This window comes from Megascapheus bottae, chromosome 5 (genome assembly GCF_031878675.1).
Source record: "Megascapheus bottae isolate mThoBot1 chromosome 5, mThoBot2.hap1, whole genome shotgun sequence".
In the NCBI taxonomy this organism is placed as follows: Eukaryota; Metazoa; Chordata; class Mammalia; order Rodentia; family Geomyidae; genus Megascapheus; species Megascapheus bottae.
In genome coordinates, this window is record NC_143513.1 from 75,577,610 (window position 1) to 75,598,289 (window position 20,680).

The window sequence follows — 20,680 nt, forward strand, 5'->3', positions numbered from 1 at the left end:
TGCATCTGACCTTAATGATTCTGGACCAGAAACTGTTCTATAACACGACTGAGTCTCTTGGAAAGAGACATAGCAGAAATAACTGCAGGAACCAAGTCTAGACATGGTATAAAGGCTGAATACAAATCTGCTCAAAGAAAAGAAGAAGGACAAGAAGAAAGAAAGGGAAAGGACTTTTTTTTTCATTGGCAAGAACTATAATAGTTAATAACTAAATACAGAAATTATCTATGACCTTGGGTGGGGTTGATTATTTTCTTGACCTTGCTTTATAATGCTCTCTATAAAATGGGAAAGCCTGATCTGGGTCTAGATGATTGTGTCCTGGCTAGGTGAGATTTTTTCAACCTTGCACTTCTGGGTCTGTCCCCTTTGGAGCAGTTGCATTTCATAAATGTTCAGACATACATTTGGAGCAATTGGTTGAGAATTACAAATGCTCATAAATCTGAACTGTATGATTTCCAGCTCCAGGATTAAGGTTCTCAAATGGTAGCCTTGGTAAACTGGAATTTATATTTTCCATTGGTGGTAATTCCATACCTTACCTTTCTTTCCTCCTGCCATATTTGAAAAGTAGCATTGTGTAGGAATATTAAAACAGTCCTCTGCTTCTTCTTCTGTATCATAAAAGGCTAGCAGAAACCGGGCACTGGTTTCTCACAACTATAATCTTAGCAACTCTGGAGGCTGAGGTCTAAGGATAATGGCTTGAAGAGGCCACAAAAGCCTCTTACTTCCATTTAATCAGTAAAAATCTAGAAATGAAGGTATGAATCAAATGGTAGAATGCCAGCCTTGAGTGGAAAAAAACTAAGGGACAGTGCCCAGGCCCTGAGTTCAAGCCCCAGTACTCACACATAAAAAATGGAATGAATTATCTGGGTACGGATGGTCTCATGCTTATAATCTTGGCTAATCTGGAGGCTGAGTTGAACTTTGTGGTTCAAAACTAGCCCAGGAAGGAAAGACGGTGAGACTCTTATCTTCAACTAACTACCAAAAATCTACAAGTGGAGCTATGGCCTAAGTACCAATCCTGAGAAAAAAGTGAGGGGACAGTGTTTAAGTCAAATATCCTGGCACATGTGCAGGCATGTGCACACACATACACAGCTATTGGAAGTTCTTTCTAAAGTAAATAAAAGTTAGGGTAAAGTGTTCTGAATTACAAGTCTGAATGCACAAGCAGGGGAGATGATATTGATCCCATATCCTGGGGTCAACTTAACCGCTGATAGAGCAGCAAATACTCTCAGAGCAGTTGCCCTCCTATCAGATGCTTTGACTCAAGCCAATAGATTTTTCAGAGCTTTCTTCCCACTGCAGTTCAGCCTATATTTCAGCAAGTTCAGGTAAACATAAGGAAGAAATTCCCCTTTGTGTGTGCCATGAGAGTACCCAGAAGTATCTTTTGCCCAGGGCCTCAGTTTCCAGATTGTGTCTAAATGAAGACAGTGTTCTGAGAGACAGCAGAGTAGGAAATCAGAAGAGACAGGCAGAGAGTGGAGGCAGAATGCACTCACGTCTCTACTTCCCCGTTCCTTGTGTGGGGGAAGGGGTAGGCACCTGTGAGAATATGGCAAATGATGAGCTTCCCATGAAAAATGGACGTCCCACTTTCTCTTACCCAGAGAGCTGGGACTTCCTGCTAGGAACCTAATGGGGTGCTGGCCTGGTGCTTTGGGGAAGCACTCATGCATGATATTTGAGAGGAAAGAGTATTTGGGAGAGGCCTGGACCTTTCCTACCCAGTGTTCCACGGACTTCCTGGCATGAGCCACTGATGTCCTTTTAGGACAAATGGATCTACACACCTTTCCATCTCCTTCATGACAAAGGCATTTCCCACTGCCACGGTACTGACCAAGAAAACACAGCTCTTGTCAAAGAGCTGAGGAAAAGGCATTATCTACCACACTGGCTGTGGCTTGTTCAAATGTGTGTTATTGTATATCATGCTTCTTGGGAATGGTAACCTAGACTTGAGGGTTATAGTAGCTCAAGTGGTCCTCAGACTCTAATTGGGTCTCTGAATCCCAAGGTATTGTTTTCCTGTAAATATGAAACTGAAGTTACATTACCTGTGGTTCTAGTTCAGACACTGTATGACTCAAGGACGATAAGTTTCCCCAGACTGTGCTCAACTCTGACAAAGACCAGGGTCAACAATGACAGATATGGACTTCCCCAAGCAAGTGAAATTCAAAGCTGTGACATTTAGTCTCCAAAGCAGACGAGAGGAATGAGATAAGACAAAATGGAGTCTTGTGGGTTCTGCCTCCTTTTGGTTTCCTTTGCGGGGTGGAGGGTAGATGTGACTTTGACACTGCCTTTCTCAGCACCAACCTGTCTTGCCTGGAAGCAGTGAGTATGCAGATGGTATTGTCACTTCACTGTAGTAGATCATCAGAGTAGGAGAAAATAAATAGCTTGAGCCATCTATCACATCGAGAGCTGTATTTCCCAGATTTCCGTTCATTTCCTGAGCCTCTCACCCAGGGCCTGGGCCATTGGTTTGTTCTTCAGAAAAGCTGAAGTCTGGAGCTGTACAGAGTTCCTATCCTCTCCTGTCCCTGAGCTTTGCTGGAAAGGTTAGTCACAGATACAACCCACTCCCCATGTGACAACTGAGTCAAAATAAGGGAACAGCATTAGGCCAGGAAGAGAGCAGCCATCTTGTATTCTTTGTGTTTGTCTAGATTTACTCAACTGGCTGAACAGGACACTCGTCCTAGCTTTGTCATCAGAGGAAAGAGTAGATGTGGGGAATGAGGGTTAGCTTCCAAGAGCTCCAGTGACAGTTCCAGTGTCTCCTTGGCTTCTGGTCTTGGGGAAACATAGGCTAGACACTGAAAGTGAGTGACAAGACAAAGGCCACCTAGGAAATGAGATGTTCAGAACCAGAGGAATTCACACAGATATTGCACCACCTGAGGCTAGAGATGCTCTGAGAGCAGAAGGCTTACAAGGTACCCAGAGTCTCTGTGAGGTAGCCAGATGCTTATTAAGATGCCAATTGTTGAGGCTGACCCGGAGTTCTCTTTCGCATGGCCTCTGCATACTGCAGCTTCCATCTGGGTGTGATGTCCTGGTCACTGGGTGAGAGCTCCCTAAGCACCGGCCGCCAGCCTCCTCCTTCATTCAACTCTAGGCTTAGTCCCTGAACATCTCACCCAGTGGCTACTCCGCCCAGTGTCCTCACTGGGTCAGGACACATAGACTGCTGAAATTCAAACTGCCCGCCCCACTTCACAGTATTGGTGGGGAGATGGCAGAGAGGCATGCGCATGGCTGCGACGTGAATAAAACTAGACTCTCAACTTTGCTATCCAAGGATTGTGATGTAAGAGAACTTGAATTTAAAGCTGACATTACAACTTTTTTAAACCTTTATTTTTTGGTGCCAGTACTAGAGATTGAACTCAATACCTGGACTTTGTCCCTTAGAGTCTCTCTCTCTCTCTCTCTCCCTCCCTCTCTCTCTCTGTCTCTCTCCCCCTCCCCCCCCCCAAGGCTGGTGCTCTATCATTTGAGCCATAGCTTCAGTTCCATCTAGTTTCAGATATTTGCTGGTTAATTGAAGGTAAGAGCCTGGCTTGGTATTAGAACTTGAGTTTGAGAAGAGACCCAGGGGTCTCCTAGCTGCTTTGTGGTTATAAAAGAGAGAGAGAGAGAGAAAGAGACACACACACACACACACACACACACACACACACACACACACACACAGATTTTTAAAGAAATCCTCCATTCAGCTCCCTGGCCTCACCTTGGCAAATTTCCTGGTTTCTAGGCAGCCTGACCAAGCAGACAGAACAATTTGGTGAATTCCGTGGAGAGGTCGCCTCTTTTGAAATGTGTTATTCGATTCGGCAGCTTATTCCACAAAGCAAATGCTGTGAGTTAACACACACCCCCAAACTGATTTTGTTGGTAAACATCCCCCAACTGTTTTCTTATTAATTTACCTTGGCAACACCTCTCCATCAGGCGGTTATATGGATTTCATACCCATATTTCCTCCCATCCCACACACCTTATGTCTGTTACCTCATCTGCGGCTGCCACATGGGGACAAAGGACATTTGGTTTCTGCAGAACCTCAAATGACTCAATTGCAGCATCATATCCCTAGAGTTGGGTGGCAGTAAAGGACAGCACAAGGCTTGACAGGCAGTTACTTTGAAGAAGAGAAGTGGACCGATGTGCATGCAGGTGAGCGAGAAAGAAGTGAGCCTGTCCCATATTCAATGATACCACATGAGGTGTTTCTGGAATATAATTAAACACACACACACACACACACACACACACACACACACACACACGCATACCCCGAGGTAATCAGAGAGAGCTTATTGCAAAAGATCCAACTTCTAAGTAGTGACATTTTAGTCACTAGTTCACTGAGGGAAGGCTCAGATGCCGGTGTGTGTGTGTGTGTGTGTGTGTGTGTGTGTGTGTGTGTGTGCTGGGGCTTGAACTCAGGAACTCGATACTGTCCCTTAGCTTTTTTGCCTAAGGCTGGCACTCTACCATTTAAGCCACAGCCCCAGTTCTGGCTTTTTGGTGATTAACTGGAGATTAAAAAAAAAAAAAAATCTCAGGGACTTTCCTGCCCAGGCTGGCTTTGCATGGCAGTTCTCAGATCTCAGTTTCCTGAGTAGCTAGGATTACAGGTGTATGTGTTCAGCAGCAGACAAGCTGTCTTGGATGCTGATTCAATAGGATTTGGACTTTAGAATTTAAAATAGTGCCGCCGCCTCCTCCTCCTTCTGTGTGTCTACTACAGGTAGGCAGGTGGAGTTGAGAAAGCCAGGTGGCAGTCCAGATCGACTGAGTCAGAAACCAACATAGGGCCTAGCCACCTGCCTTCTAAGGAGCTCTGCAGGTAAGTGAGATGCCCAGTGGAGCTGCAGAGGCCCCGTGCAGGAGCCCATGAACTTGAGAATGCTCTTGCTCCTCCAAATGGCCAGCCTCATTCTCACCTCCGTTCTCTTAGAACCGGGCCTGAGCCCCCTGGCCCAGCCTTGGGTCTTTCTTACAGAGCTGAGTGGAGATAAGACATGAAGCTGGCAGGTAAAAGTCATGTGTCCCCGTGAAGGCCTTGTCTTCTAATTTACAGAAAGTTGGTGTTCATCCAGTGATTAAGGTCCTGCCTGAACAGCCTTCTCTTCCCTTTCTTTTCCATCAGTCTCTCTAGGGAACATTCCTGGAGCTACCCCCAGGTGGCCCCCGACCTTCACCTCCAGTCGAGCACTACTTCTAAGACTTCTGGGCCCCCAGCAAGTCTGCCAAGCACACACAGGAGTCTCTCCCTCCAGCCTCCCCCACGCCTTCCTTCACACCACTTGGCTATGTCTCTCCTCCCCCATTCTGCTTCCTTAAGCACATACTTGAACCCTTTGCACACCCACAGTCCACGCATGCATGCATCATGCACACATGAGTGCCCCTCAAGTCTCTCTCAGTGGAACTTACTGCCTGTAGGGTAGTCTGCCCTTCTCAGCTTAGAATCCAGATGCACCTCCCAGCCAACCAGCCTTATCTCGCCCAGCCTTCTTCCGTGAACCCTGCCTCCAGTCAAACTGGTCTCCCCAGGAAAACCATGATAAGATAAGCAAGTAAAATTAGAGACAATGAACCCGGAACAGGCACAGACAGGCACCGAGTGTCAGGGTGGGACAGCTGCAGAAACTTCTAGTGCTCCGAATCTCAGTAGACACCTTGGGTCTCTGAGTTGCATCATGTGACACTGATGGTGTTGCGTGGAGGAGAACTCAGTGTGCCATCTCTCTCTTCCCTCCTGGCATTGCATTAGTGTAATGGCTTTCTTAGGACATCTAGTTGGAGAAGCGACTTTGTGCTTATTTCAGTAAATGGTAGATGCATTATAGAAAAGTAACAGTGTTTGGGTACATGCACCAAGCCTCCACTTATTTCAGGTGTTCAAGAAAACACCCACCTTTTTGTTCCTAACCCAAGGAACACGATTGCCATCTGGTGGCAGCTACCTAAAATGCATGTAGGTGTGCATTCATTCATTCATTCAGCAAACATGCAGAAGACCACTGTGAGTACCTTGTTAAGTCAGATAGAGAGCTGCTTCTCCAGCAGACCAACAGAGGCTAAGTCAGTGAGGGGTAGGTTTGGGCTTATGGAAGGATTCAGATGGACAACTCATGGTTTCTGGGCAATCCTGGAGGGCTTCCCAGAGGTGGGGCATCCACTCTGGGACCCTGACAGGGAAGGGTCAGGGTACAGGAGATGTGGGGGCTGTGTTAAGTCAGGTAGGCACAGGTACGAGGCTGTCTAGAGCTTGTGTTCACAGACAAGCACACAGAGGACAACAGATGTTCTCCATAGAAAGCTGACTTCTCCAGGCAGAGCAAATATTTCTTCTTCTTTTTTTTTTTTATGTGGGGAAGCACTTCTGGGCTTTGAAGTCAGGGACCCACGCATGTTTGTCAGGCAGTTGCTCTACCACTTGAGGTCTGCCCCCAACTCTTTTGGCTTCAATAATTTTTTTTTTTCGGGTAGGATTATATGTTTTTGCCTGATCTGTCCTGAATCATAATTCTTCCATTTATACTTCTGACATCGGTGAGATGACAGTTGTGTATCTCCATACCCAGTTGATTGGTTGAGATGAGGGTTTCCTAAACTTGTTGGCCTCAAACTTTGAGCCTTCTGATCTTTGGCTCTTAGTAGCTGGGATTATAGGTGTGAGTCACTCAAAATCCTAGCTGGCATTTCAGCCTCCTACAAGCCAGATGTTAGCAGCCCATCAGCTCAGCCCGTCTTGGGGTCTAGCACAGTCAGACATGCGTCTTGTGGTGAATGTGGGGCCAGGTTTGGTCAGGAGGAAAGCCTTTGTGCCCTGAGAGCTCCTTGCTACTGAACTTTCTCTAGCGCCACTCATCCCCCAGATTCAATGCTTCTTTCCTTGCTGTTATTCTGAGCTGAGAGATTTCCTCAACGTGCCTACTCACTGAGGATTTCCTGGGCAGCCGTGGTTGCCAAACTTCTGACTGGCATCCCATCTCCTCTATGAGTTCTCGCGAGGAGTTTGGAGCATATGCCACAGTGCCCCTTTCCTTCTGTGTTAGGGTGTCCTAGTGCTGACAATTTGTGAAATGTTACTTTGGGTTTTGCCATCAACCCCTGTGGATTCTGGATTCTGCTTGCTGGGGACCCAGTCTGTATTCAGTCAGTGACTGGGAGGTGACAAATGACTGTTCCAGGTGCTAGCTTGCTGAAAGCTTCCCGACTTGCCTATAGGCAAGTCAAAACATCTGCCGACTCTGTACGTTCACATGCAAAACTGTCTCCTCATCACACAGCCACACTTGGCTATGAAGAATGCCAGCAGAGATTTGGTGACAATTTAGAAAGCGCCAACATCTGACAAGCTGAGATCATGGATGACAGAAATGGATGAGGAGGTGAAAATGCAAAGGAAGGATGACGGTATGATGGGCCATGTCTGGTTAGCAATGTCAAGAGCAGCTGTGGTTGAAAACATTGTCTCTTGTCTTCTTAGAGTCACGGGCTAAATGACAGTGTGACTTCAATTCCCCACTGTGTGACAGGGACATCTCAGTGATGTTGACGCATGGCTGTCAGATGATCATCTGATGAGCCTCTATTCAATTCAGTGTGTGTGTGTGTGTGTGTGTGTGTGTGTGTGTGTGTGTGTGTGTGTTTGCGTGTACGCTCGTGCGCATATGCGTGCCAATCCTGAGATTCAAACTCAGGACCTGGGCACTTTCCCTAAGCTTCTTTTTGTTCCAGGCTGAAAATATTACCACTCAAGCCACAGCTCCATGTCTGCCTTTTTCGTTTGTTTGTTTGGGGTTTTTTGTACTTTATTGGAGAATCACATGGACTTTCCTACCTAGGCTGGCTTTGAACTGAGATCCTCACATCTCAGCCTCCTGAGTAGCTAGGATTATAAGCACAAGCTACTCGATTCCGGCTTCATTTTAATAATAAAACCAGATGGAATACAGCTGGCCTAGATAGCAACAAGTCACTTTTCCACCTACATCTCTTCAATACCTACCTTTTCCCCTTTGGAAGAAAGATATACAGTGTTCACATGGCTCTTGACCTCTCCAATGTCCTGACTCCTTACCCTGTTCTCCTCCATCATCCAGTTCTGCATTGTCTCTAGCTCACAGCCTCCTTTTTCAACATTCTTCAAGTACTCAGCACACAGCTAAGACCTTGTTCAAACTCAGTAACTATGTAGTGAATGAATGAGATATGGGGAGGCCAATCTGGAGACTTGCCTCTTGGAAAGAGAAGATAGAGTTGAGATTTGGTGGTGGCTAAGTGTCTGTTTTTCTAGATACATTCACAGGGAGATCGGAAACCTTGCTTATTAGCTGTCCAGAGGTCTCTGTTTGTTCAAGGCTCTACCACTTTGAGCCACAGCCGCTACTTCCTAGCTGTCCAGAGTTCTCATTGAACATTACAGTGTCTGACTGAGGTTGGCTGCAAAGGTGGGGTTCTTTTCATTGAACCAATGGAATGAAGTGGAGTAGATGAACTAAAGGTACAGTGGCCAGAAAGAGAGAGATGTAGTGTAGGAAGAACCCAAAGGAATTGTTAACTAACTGCATGCAGGAGTGAAATGGGGCCAAGAAAGAAGGAAGAGTCAAGGATGAGCCCCAAGTGTCATATTTAGGGGCTGAGTGGAAGGAGCGAAGATTGACTGAGATGGAGAATGTGGGGTGAGGTGATGGCAGCTGTGAGGATGAATCTTCTGGTAGAAATTTCTTGCCTGCAGCGTCCGTGGGATTGTTGTTGGAGGAGGCCCAGTGGGCAGCTGGATGTGGTGTGAAAGTCAGGAATGAGAATGAGCTGGAGAGGGATTTGCCTGTGGATGAGAATGAGAGCAGGAAAGCAGAGGAGATAGCAATGCCACAGACGGCGTGGTTATACAGTGGTATAGAAAATATGGTCCCTGCCCTCACAACCAATACGAAAGCATCAAGATTTGACATAGACCTTAAAGCTGTTTATGCACCCACCCACATCTCCATAGCAACGCTGAAGGGAAGAGAGAGCTCTGTTCTTATCACAGGCAGGGGGAGCACACACATATGGCTGCTGTCTCTCATGTCTACAAGTGCAGGGGGCGTTCTCTGTTCATGTCAGCTTATAAGCAATGCACCTGGATATTCTGTTCCCACAGCCAGATGAAACATGTATCTTCTCCCATCTCTTAGCCACGACACTCAAATTTAGGGGGCACCAGGAGTCAGCACCTTCCCAAGTCTCCTTTCCTGTCTCTCGGCGTACACTGTTCTCAAAGTCATTGTGAGGAGTCAGGCACAGGGGAGTAACCTGTAATCCTAGCTACTTGGGAGGTGGAGATCAGGGGATCTTAATTCTAGGGTAGGCCAGATGTAAAAGTTTGTGGAACTTCATGTCAACCAATGGCTGGCTGCCATGGTACTTCCTGTCATCCCAGTAATGAAGAGAAGCAAACACCAGAGGGTTGCCATCCAGGCTGGCCTGGGCATGAAATGAGACCCTATAGTAAAAACCAACACAAAAAAGAACTGGCACCATCCCTGGGTCTCCATTAACCTCTGCACCATGAGGAGGTAATTGTCAGAAAAACCATATTACCATAATCTCAGGGCATTCTAAACCAGATTAGAATATTCCAAGGCAGAAAACTAGGGCTTAGGATGCATTGGGTTGATCTCAGAGTCATGGAACATCCCCAATATTCATCCCATTTCTTCAGTATGGAACCCAGGAACCTCCTGGGACACTACCGGGCAGAGATTAAACCTCTCTGCACCTGTACAGCATGGAGGCTCCACCAGCCCTTCCTTGCTTGGGTCTGCCTGGCAATCAGTGCATGCCCTGGCAATGCCTCTGGGGACCTCCACCTCATCCCTCGTCAGAGATGATAGGCTCAGCGCTGAGTAGATGGGACCTTCGATCCAGGGGCAAGGTACTGCTTAGACATCTGCATAGGCAGTTTTTAAACACAGGGAACATAGAGGAAACACCACAAAATGTATGGAGTGAAAGCTTTAAAAAGAAACAGAAGATCCAGGTCAAAACAGTTGACTCAACGCTGGGACACATTTGACTCAACTCTGGAAAGATGTCTGCTTGGAGGTAGGAGGGAAAGAAGATAAATTCGGAGTGGGTGAAGATGAAGGGAAAAAGAAAAAAATCCTCTGAGTTGTCGACATGCCATGTGAGCTCGTGGGCTTTCTTTGTGCATATCTTTTAAACTTAGCAATTTCTTTTTATTGGGCAGGAAATACTGGGGGTTTGATCTCAGGACCTCAATCAAGGCTGATACTCTATCATTGAGCCACCCTTCTAGTGCTTTATTTGTGTTGTCAATTAACCAATTAATTAATAAAAAAAAAAAAACCTAATTGACTGTGCCAACACTGGGGCTTAAACTCAAGGCCTGGGTGCTGTTCCTTAGCTTTTTTACTCAAGGATGAGCCACAGTTCCACTTATGGCTTTTTGGTGGTTGACTGGAGATTAGAATCTCATGAACTTTTCTGAACCTTGAGCCTCAGATCTCAGCCTCTTGAGTAGCTAGGATTATAGCTGTGAGTCACTGGCTATGCTTGTTATTTTTGAGATAGTGTCTCACTTCCAGCCCAGGTATATATCTGGAGTATTTTAGGCTTCCCGTCATCCTAGATGACAGGCACAAAAACCACTACACCAAGCTTCCTCTGTTCAGACAGTCTCTTGGACTTTTCTTCCTAGGCTGACCTTGAACCTTGATCCTCCAGATCCCATCCTCCTAAGTAGCTGGCTAAGAGTATAGGTGTGTAAATCACCACTAATCCCTAACAATTCTAAGAATGCATTTACATTTGAGAAGACTGGAATTAACTTGTATGCACTTTAGTAGAAGGCAGACTAAATGAATTACAGCACATATGTGGAGTGAAATCCAAAATAGCAGGTGATACATTGGTCTAGGTAGAGGCACAGCACATGTTCACAAAGCTGTTAACAAAGAGAGAGATGAGGGAGGGGAGAGAGACTGGTGGCAGAATGACCTGGATATTATGATCTTGCTTCCACAAAAAAAGAAAATAAAATAAACAAAAGGTTACAGAAGTTTGTATATGCATGGGAAAAGATATGGGAGCGGAACACTAATTGGTTAACTGTTTGTCTGTAGTGTTGGGGTTATCAGGTATTTACTATACCATTCTGTAGAGTCGATCGTTTTTAGTAGACATATTAACCAAAGGGGAAAAATGTCAAGAAAACTGTTAGAAGTCTTACATTTAATTATGGTAAATATCATGGCAACAATCTTCATCCTGGAAAAATCTTGGCCAGGGTCTGCATCGCATGGGAGAAATCCAAACTACAATACGTCCCGAATCACATTACTTTCTAGTAAAAACCCCTTAGATCTCTCAGTTCCAATTCATCCTGCTTCGTGTATGTCTCCAAGCCCCAGAGCTTTATCTCCACTCTGCAGCTGGCCTAGAAAGAACCTGAGAATCTCTCCATGGCAGTCAAGGCTTCTTCAAATCAGAGATCTCCAAGAAAGGGCTCCAAGGATGTAAGCAGGAGAAAATCAGTGTGCCTGAGAGGAGCAGGCATCTTTTCAAAAGCTGAACATCTCTGGGGCAACCAGCATTCTTTAGGAACTCAGGGACAAGTGAGTGGGACATGAGGGGTGCGTTCTAAATGAAGAACCCGGGAGGGCAAGGGAGATGGAGTTGCTATCACCAGACACGGATTCTCTATAGAGTCAAGTGCATTTGGCATAACCTTGTTTGCCACAGTCCCAGGGCACATGAGTGGGTTTGTGTCTCTGAGTTTGCTTCTGACTTCTTCATGTTTACACTCACGTTTACTGCACCTTGGATGTTTGTTTCTGAGCATCTATCTGCTACATGCACTAAATGAAGTTACCGCTAGTCTTTCCTCCCTCTCCAAACCATGGCCTTGGAGCCTTGCATAGATGGCTCCTTGGATTGAAAGCAGAATGTTGCCAGATGCTGGTGACTCATGCCTGTAATCTTAGCTACTCAGGAGGTTGAGATAGGAGGATCACAGTTCATAGCCAGCCTGGGCAGAAAAGTCTGAGTCTCTTATCTCCAGCTAATTAGCCAAAAGTTGTTGGGAAGTGATAAAGAGGATCTTCCCTGAGAAGAAAAGATGTGTGAGAGCAGGAGGCCCTGAGTTCAAGCCTAAGTAGCCCCACTGAAATGAAATTCTGTTCTGTGGGAGAGAACTGTCTGTTGACATCCCGGGCCAGACACTGATGGACTGGGGTCTAGGGGAGGGGACCTCTCAAAGGGCTCAGCCACAGCCTGCTTCACAGGAGCAGAAGTTTCACACAGCCAGGAGTCAGAGGACAGGACCAGTGCTTATGTGGCCCACGTCTCCTTCATGGCTGTTAACATATCTATTCCTCTGGATTTAAATGCCACATTTATGTGGATGATTTCCACGTCTGAATATAATCTCTTCATGAAGAGAGTTTCTCCTTCTGTAATCCAGGGTTGATCTACAACCTTGACCTCATACGAAAGCTCATTCAATATGTGGAGTTTATTCCCTAAATAGCATTGCACTGATGAATTGTGATTACTTACATTTTTAGGCAAGGTCCCCATCTTGACCCCACAGCTCCACTCAGATATCTGTCTTCCAGGCATCTCAAGCCTCCTGATTTTCCCAGGGTGACTCCAGCTTGCCTAGCTTTCCTCCTCTTCCACAAGTCAAGACTGAGAAGCTAGCTGTGGTCCTTGCTTCCACTTCTCTTTCACATTGAGCCACCTAGAATTTCTATAGCATTTATTCCCACTATCTATTTCCTTCCCATCATCTCCCTCCCACTGCTCCTCCCTATCCTGGCCACTTCATCTCAGAATGAAAGGGTAATCTTCAAAGTGGCCTTCCTGCTCTCCCTCCCAGTGGCTTCTCCAGCTGCTGCCTGAGTGAACTCTTGCAAGAGTAAATATGGCTTCAGTACAGCCCTGCAGTGGCACTGGAAATGAAGCCCAAACTTCTGGCAAAGGCTCTGTGTGGTTCCTCCTCTGTAGACGTTGGCTTTTCCTCCCAGGTGCCTCCCCCAGCAGGTTGCAGACTCCAGCTGCACCGGCCTCTGGGTGGTGCCTATCCCATGTGACATTCTCTCCTGCAAGGTTTTGCTGATGTTCCTCCATTAGCTTTTCTCTACAAATAGATTTCCAGCGCCACTTTCACTTCCTGGTCCTTCCTCACGGCTTTCACTTCTTGCTCTTCCCAGAACTTTCTCCACTGACAATGGCTCCTTTATTTGTCTACATGTTTACTGCCCATCTCTCTCTAAAGAAAATCACTTTAGGTTTGATTCCAACCATTTGTAAGGCCAGCATTGAGCTTGGTACTCGTATACTGCTGGGCGCATCAGGAAGAAGTCCTCCTCTCCCCTGCCTTTCCCATTAGCCAAGAACAACAAGAAGAACAAAAACCCTACTTGTTCTAAGTGCAGAGCTAGAACAAAGGACCCACAAGGGACCCTGTGGAATTGCTCTTAGACATTCTACAAGCTCACCAATTCATGCTGAGAGTATGGGCCTCAGGCAAGATCTGTGGTTACTCCCTACTCCTAGATACTAAGGACACCAAGAAATCATCAGATACCCAAAGTAAGGAATGTTGCAGGGTGGCTAATTGCAAAGCAGACCACATTTTTTTTTTTCTTTATCAGATAGCTGGCTCCACCAATTTCTGGGACATTCAGAATCTTCTTATCCATGTCATCAGGTCATTCAAGACATCTACAATAATTCTCCATTCATAGTTTTTATCACACAGTCTTGTTCAAGAATGGCCAAAAAATAATTGTAAATTTTTAAAAATCAAAAGAAACTTTAAGCCAGGAATGGGTAACTCACACCTGTACTCTTAAGTACTCAGCAAGCAGAGATCTGAAGATTACAATTCAAAGCCAGGCTGGGCAAGAAAATCTCTGAGACTCTTTATCATCAAGAGCCACCAAAAAGCCAGAGGCAGAGTTGTGGCTCAAGTGGTAGAGCACAAAAGCTAAGGGTCAACACCCAACCTGAACTTAAGTTCCATGATTGGCACACATAGGAAAAAAGATATTCCTAAAAAAAATACCAAAAAAACCCCAAACAAACAAAAAAATGAATCGTGTGTGAGAGCATTCAGCATCTTGATTGATGTGGAGAAGCTTCCAGTCCATCATGTATTTTTACCAGTTGTGTTGAAATCACTGTGATCTGCTTTGTGCTTCCCTTCTCTTCATTGTGTGAAATTTTCCCTCCCCCAAAAGCAAACTGTGTTCTAAAAGCCAGGTAAAAGCTAATGTGCCTCATCTAAGTGATAAAGAAAAAAAAGTTAAATTTGTTGAAAGGCAGCAAGTGCTTAGCCAAAGTTGAGCAATGTTATGGGAAAAAATGAATCGAGTATCTGCAGTGTTTGAGATAAAGAGCATGAAATAAGATGTAGCTTTGGGCGAGCACTGTTAATGTGCGCAAGAGTAATTGATGTGGAAGTATTTTGCTGTGAGTGAGCTATGTCAGAAATATGGATAGACGTGTTTATCTTTCCACGATGCCAGAATTCATTGAATAACAACAAATCTTAAGTGATGTCAATTTCATTGTCATTAATCATCTGAGTATTACTGAGGTCACTTGATAATCTAGGCCATTGGAATGACAGGTTCTTTATTCCACTCTTTTGTTGCTAACCTTAACTTCAGATCCCACAGTACACTATAATAGAAGGCCCGCAGGGTGGCTGGAAGGGTTAAAGCAGCCGCACAGTTCAAAGAGGCCTTGTTCCAGGCAGCCTAGAGAGGGTCACAGATTTAAAGAGAATGGGCTCTTGGACCATCTGCTGACAGGTCAGCTGGAAAGCAGCACCTGCCCGGTGCTGAGTCCCCCCTTTATTTCATTCAGAGGAGGGCATTGCCTTCACATACTGGGTCTGGTATGATCAATAAGTTCATGCTTGGTGTTTCTGATATGATTTGATATATTTGCCAATTTGTAATTGTTCATGGGCACAAATAAATGATCATTTTGTTAGTGAGCAAACAAAAGATAAAACCATTCTCTTGGAGGGGCTTACACTCAAACAATTGCTTTACTTTTGTGGGTATGTATCAGTATGGATGGTTCATTGGAGATAAGAGTCTTACAGACTTTTCTGCCTGGGATGGCTTTGAATTGTGATTCTCAGATCTCAGCCTCCTGAGTAGGTAGGATTACAGGAATGAGGCACAGATACCTCGCTTATTATTTTACTTTTGAAATGGGTCAGGGCTCAGTACTGTCTTAAAACTGCTACTCTACACATCACAGAATAACCCAGAGCAGGTCCAGCCTTGTTCTCTTCAGTAATGTAGGCTGTGGTGTGTGCTTTCAAGTTTGGATGCTCAGACCTAATGCGCTCAAGGTAGAGATCAATTTTAGAGGACTGAACTCTACCTATCCTGCAAATACAGATTTTCCTCAATGGTGGTCTCCTCGATGCCACATACCCACCGATGCCAAGGATCCACTCTATTTACATGGATGAATATTTTGGAGGAGAGTCTTTCTTGGAGAACCACTTGTCAGAGTAGCAGCTGATGGCTGTGACCACACTTTCTCAGTGACTATGGAACCCATCTGTCTGCTGTCTCCTCCCAGGGAAGTTAATATAAATGTTTACTGACATCACGAGCATCAAGAAAATAGTTGCTGATTCATTGCCTCACCCCGAAACCTTTTGTTTTTCCCTCCCCCTTCCTTCCTCTTTATAAAGAGATACTGAGAAAGAGGACATCATTTTTCCCCCACTTGATGGATGACAAGTTCTTGGGTGCTTACTCGTTCTTCTACTGCCTGCTCATCAGTCTCTCTTGCCCCTGGAGAACCCAAGTCCTGTGGGCTCTCAGAGGAACAATGGAAGCCTTAGGGTTTCTGAAATTGGAAGTGAATGGTCCCGTGGTGACATTGGCCCTGTTTGTGGTTCTCTTGGCTCTGCTGAAATGGTAAGTGCCAACAGCCCCAGTGTCTGTGACTCCCCTCACCCAGCCTTACTGGTGCCAGCTGGGGTGTGTGGGAGGATGTTTGCTTCTTTTTCTAATCTGGAGGGAGTTGAGTATTAACACGGTTTCAGAATGAAAAGCAAACAGCCAGGTTAATCTTTTGCTAAAATGCATGTGATTGGAGGGTCAGGAAATGCTGCTGATTCAGCGGCTTGAGAAGGGCGCCACATAATTAAGTTTGAAAGAGATGGAAAGAGAAACAAATTGGAAAGGTATTAAGGTCTGGGGAACAGCGTTTTCTCGTAGCCCTGCCACATCTTCTTGCCTCATTTTTTGAAGATTCTCTTTTCAATGTTGGATTCATAATGGATTCAAATTTTTGAATTATATTATAAAAAGAAAAAAGAGAGGTGCTGGTGGCTCACATCTGTAATCATAGCTAGTCAAGAGGCTCCACTATGAAGATTGTGGTTCAAAGCCAGCTTGAGCAAAAAAAATCCATGCGATTCTCATGCCCAATCAACCAGAAAAAAAAGCAGTGTGGCTCAAGTGGTTAAAGCACTGAAAAGCTAAAGGACAGTGCCCAGGCCCTGAGTTCAAGCCCCAGGACTGTTACACAACACACACACACACACACACACACACACACACACACACACACACACACACACACACACACACAGAAGCTGTTTTATAAACATGGGCCCCTTTGTGGGAAAGTTATAGACAGGGATTGGAGCAAGTTTAAGGACAAAGTAGCAGATCTAATTGTGTACTGTGTGGTGGAAAGACAAGGATTCTTGAGAAGGTAGAACATACAGCTCCCCCCCAAATCTGAGGCTCGGAAAGAACCTCAAATGTGAACTACAAGTTTCTCCCCTGTGGTTTTGCTAATTCAACAGCAGATTTTCTTAAGCCTGACTCTGTGATGTCTGCAGTTTGTAGACCCCACATGTGCTACATTTGTGCATATTGAGCCTTGTCTGTTACACTTATTAGAGTCACCCACTCAATCAAAGGCACCTGGATTTAGGTGGCTCTGGTTTTTTGAGGAGAGAGTGGGGAAAAGAAATAATGGAGTTGAACAGCATTTCAATTTATGTTTCCGGTGGTAATAAAGCCTCCTGTAGATTAATAACTGGGAAAGCACTTTGAAAAGCATCAAGCATTATGCAAATGTGAGGTATTATTCTTTTGGAATTTGCATAGCTGAAAGTGGAATTCACGTTTGATGTTCTATGATGATGAAATTACTTCTTGGAAATTGGCTCTGCAACCCAGCTTCAGTCCCAGTGCTGCTTTGCCTTTTAAACTGGTTTAATTATCTTTTGAACTTTTCCATCTCAGTGTAGTTTATCCAGCACTGAAACTCGACACACACAAAACAAAAGGCAAATGGTAGCCCCTTCCTCGCAAACCTCCGTGCTCCTTGCAACACATTACTGTGTTTGGTAAAGCACACATAGCAGAGTATGCATGCCGCAAGTACGTAATAGATGTTGGACACTCTGAAAAACTACCAGCTATGTGGTCTATAAGTAGAAGAAGATAAATCTTGGGACAAGAGGTGAGGTGGAGAAGCATGTGTGGTGGGCCTGGATTTCATCCTTCATGCTGCCAAAACAAAAATTGCCTTTAGTGGCTTGGATTTATAGGTTCATTTTTAGGTCTTGATATGCTTTGTTATGTGTATTTATGTAAATGCTGATCCTGGGGGCTTGAATTCAGGTTCTCCCACTACTAGCATTTTTTTCCTGGTTAACTGGAGGTGAGAGTCTCATGGACTTTTCTGCCCTAGCTGTTTTGAACAGTAATTCCTATAGTTCAGCTTCCTGAGCCACCCTGTGAATACATGTTTTAGTATTATTACCTTCTTATCACTCACTCGGCTGTGACTGTGGTTCTTAAAGTATGCCATCAGAGCCTTTCCAGACGGTATTAAAGCATCACTTTTGACAATTGTACACTTCTCTACATTTTGTTTCTGTCTTGGTCATCTCTGTAACCTGACCTCACAGCTCTGCACCAGATATACAGGATGGCCCAAATCAATATCTTATGAGTAGATTGAAGGCCTGGCCATTGTTCTGGTCATTGAGAGGGGCCTGTATGCTGGCTGATAAGCTGCAGTGAATGGGTGTTTTCAATCAGCTCAGAGCAGAAACACAGGGACATCACACCAGTCAGTGAGGCAGCTGTGTGTGTGTGTGTGTGTGTGTGTGTGTGTGTGTGTGTGTGTGTGTGATGTGTTTCCAGGCTGGATTAATAACTGGGTTCAAAGACTCAGACATTATAAGATAGAGGCACAAAGCACAGGTGGTAAATGAGAAGAGAGACCTGGCTTCCATTTGTTATCACAGGAATATTTATTGACCTGTTAATATGTGCCAGGTATGGTGGGAGGCCCCAGTACAAGGTCAGGGAACAGGAGATTGGGTCACACGTCCCACATACAGGGAAACATGGAGGCTTTGGAGATGAGCTCAAGGTAGAGAGATTTACAGAAGGGAGGAGGCTATGGAAGAGCACTACCTCTTCCCGAAGGACTCCAGGCAGACAATGAGCAGAAGATCCCAGGCTGCTTTCAGCAAGGATTTGTTTTTAATCTGCTCTATCTCCTGAGAGCATCCACAAGGAGGGATGGGGTTGTCTCTTGGTAGGGTTCATAAGCAATGACCTAGTGGTACAGAGACACTCGGGGTCATGCAGCACCAGAGGGGATTTGTGCACGGTGGCAGGTTCTCAATGTACAGAAACAGTAGTCCTTCCTCTCAGAGTTACATCTGGTCTCAGGAGAGATTACAAGGTTCAGGCTACTCACTGGGCAGATCAAATCCTGAGGACAGAAGGCTGTGTCTTGCCCTCTTAGCCTGTGAGTTCAAGGGCAGAGGCAAAGGCTCTTTTCTCAGTTTAATTCTGGAACCTTCACATCCAGGATGCAGAGGCTGAATGAAAACACTTAAGACGACTAGGATTTGTGATGTGGTGGCCCTGCCTCCCCTCTGGATCCCTGACATCCCAGGCCATAGTCGTATTGACGGGGACAGTGTTGTGAGTGTCACGTGATGTCACACGTAGTTGGTGTCCTTGCTTAGCCTACTCCTGTAGGGCTCTTTCCTTCCAAGATGAGCTCAGGGATGGTGCTAGGGAAGCCATTTCCTGTTTGACATTTCTGCGGACAAGACTCTTCTCAGACCCACTTTTATTCAATTCTCCATCTATTCCTTTCACAACACCTGGCACTTTCATGGTGCTTAAGGTTGACAAAGCCCTAATCTCCATTAGTGATGTCTTCTTAGGCCTTCTGTTTATCTTCTCAGATTCGTACAAATCCTAATTCTCTTGCCACCTGTCCACCTCACCCTGGAACACCTAGATTGTGCTCACTGTCTTTTTTTGCAATCAGTGCAAGTGAACAGTTATTACCTCATAGAGAAGACCCCATGGCACGGACTCAGTAACACTCACTGAAAAATAAGTAAAGGAAAAAACAGTAGCGTACCTGCTTATTAGAGTTGAGACTCAGAGTTCAACCCCCAGGACTACTAGAAAGAAAGGAGGAAAGAAGAAAGAAACAAAGAAAGATAGCAGGTACATTTTCCTTAGAAAAGTAGTTGTATGTACTTGTGGCCCAGTGGAAAAGAGGAAGCTGCTAAGCAGGAAATAAAGCACTAATATCATCCGGGCCGTCCCAGAGGTTCCTGGAATTTGTGTCTTATTTACTGCATGTTGTCTAGAGGCAAAAGCAGGAACAACGCTTAGAGCTGGCTCCAGGTTCAACCTCAGGGAAAGCGAGGACCCACGGTGATCCAGCCGGGTGGCAGGTCCCGTTGCCTTTGATAGGTTGTGAGTCTCCCTCAGCAACCATGGAATGCCATGAAAGCACTTGGTGGATGATATGGTGCAGCTGACCAGAAGCCCCAGGATTCTGACTCCGTGGCTTCCATGTGTGGTGATGCTTCTTTATGGACAGGCCTGTGCTGTCCCCATTGCCTCCCATGCAAAGCAAGCTGCTTCCATGCATTTTGATCCAGGAAAGAGGCCTCCTTTCATCTGGATACCTACTTGTCCTTAGTGGTAATTCCTGAGGCTGACAAGCTGTCCCACGAGACTGGAAATTTAGGATTCATTGTAGCTTCATGTGTGACTCTCACATCTCCCTTTCTAGCCACAGTCTTTCAGCTCTGTCTGGGTCATCAGGCAGTCAGACATAGGAAGCAGAGAGTCTCAGGCTGAGGGTTGAATGGCAGAGGAGAGGAGGGAGAGCCTGTCAGATGGGAAGTCTCCCAGGCAAAGGCAGCACTGGAGCTTGTAACATCTGGTTGAGATAATAAAGATATGAACAATGGGTACAGTTTAGAAACACATTGTACATTCCATGGATAACTTCCAGTTCCTCCAGCACCTGCATAAGGATGCACATGTGCCTTCTTTGGTAAAAAAATAAAAATACATAAAGTGGGGTTTTTTTTGTATTTTTGCCCACGATATGATGGTTACTTCAGATTATTAACTCTGATGAGCTTGGAGATAAAAATGGAGCTTGCTTATGAAGACTAGCTCTGTGCTTCCTGTTGTAGAATATTATTTTTGTTTGTTTTCTCTCTTCTAAATAGTTATTCACAATATCCCTGTCTTTCTCCTCGCTTTATTGATTTTTT

At 45.3% G+C, this 20,680-nt stretch overlaps 1 protein-coding gene across 2 annotated transcripts in view; it reads left to right on the forward strand.

Annotated features, from left to right (window-relative positions):
* Nucleotides 1-20,680, forward strand: part of Tbxas1 (thromboxane A synthase 1) — a 179,527-nt gene that overhangs the window by 31,298 nt on the left and 127,549 nt on the right. For both annotated transcript variants that reach the window (XM_090333403.1, XM_090333404.1), the window contains exon 2: nt 15,794-16,022. In XM_090333403.1, the coding sequence (XP_090189529.1) occupies nt 15,832-16,022 (191 nt within the window). In that variant the 5' untranslated portion in view covers nt 15,794-15,831. The remainder of the gene's footprint in view (nt 1-15,793; nt 16,023-20,680) is intronic.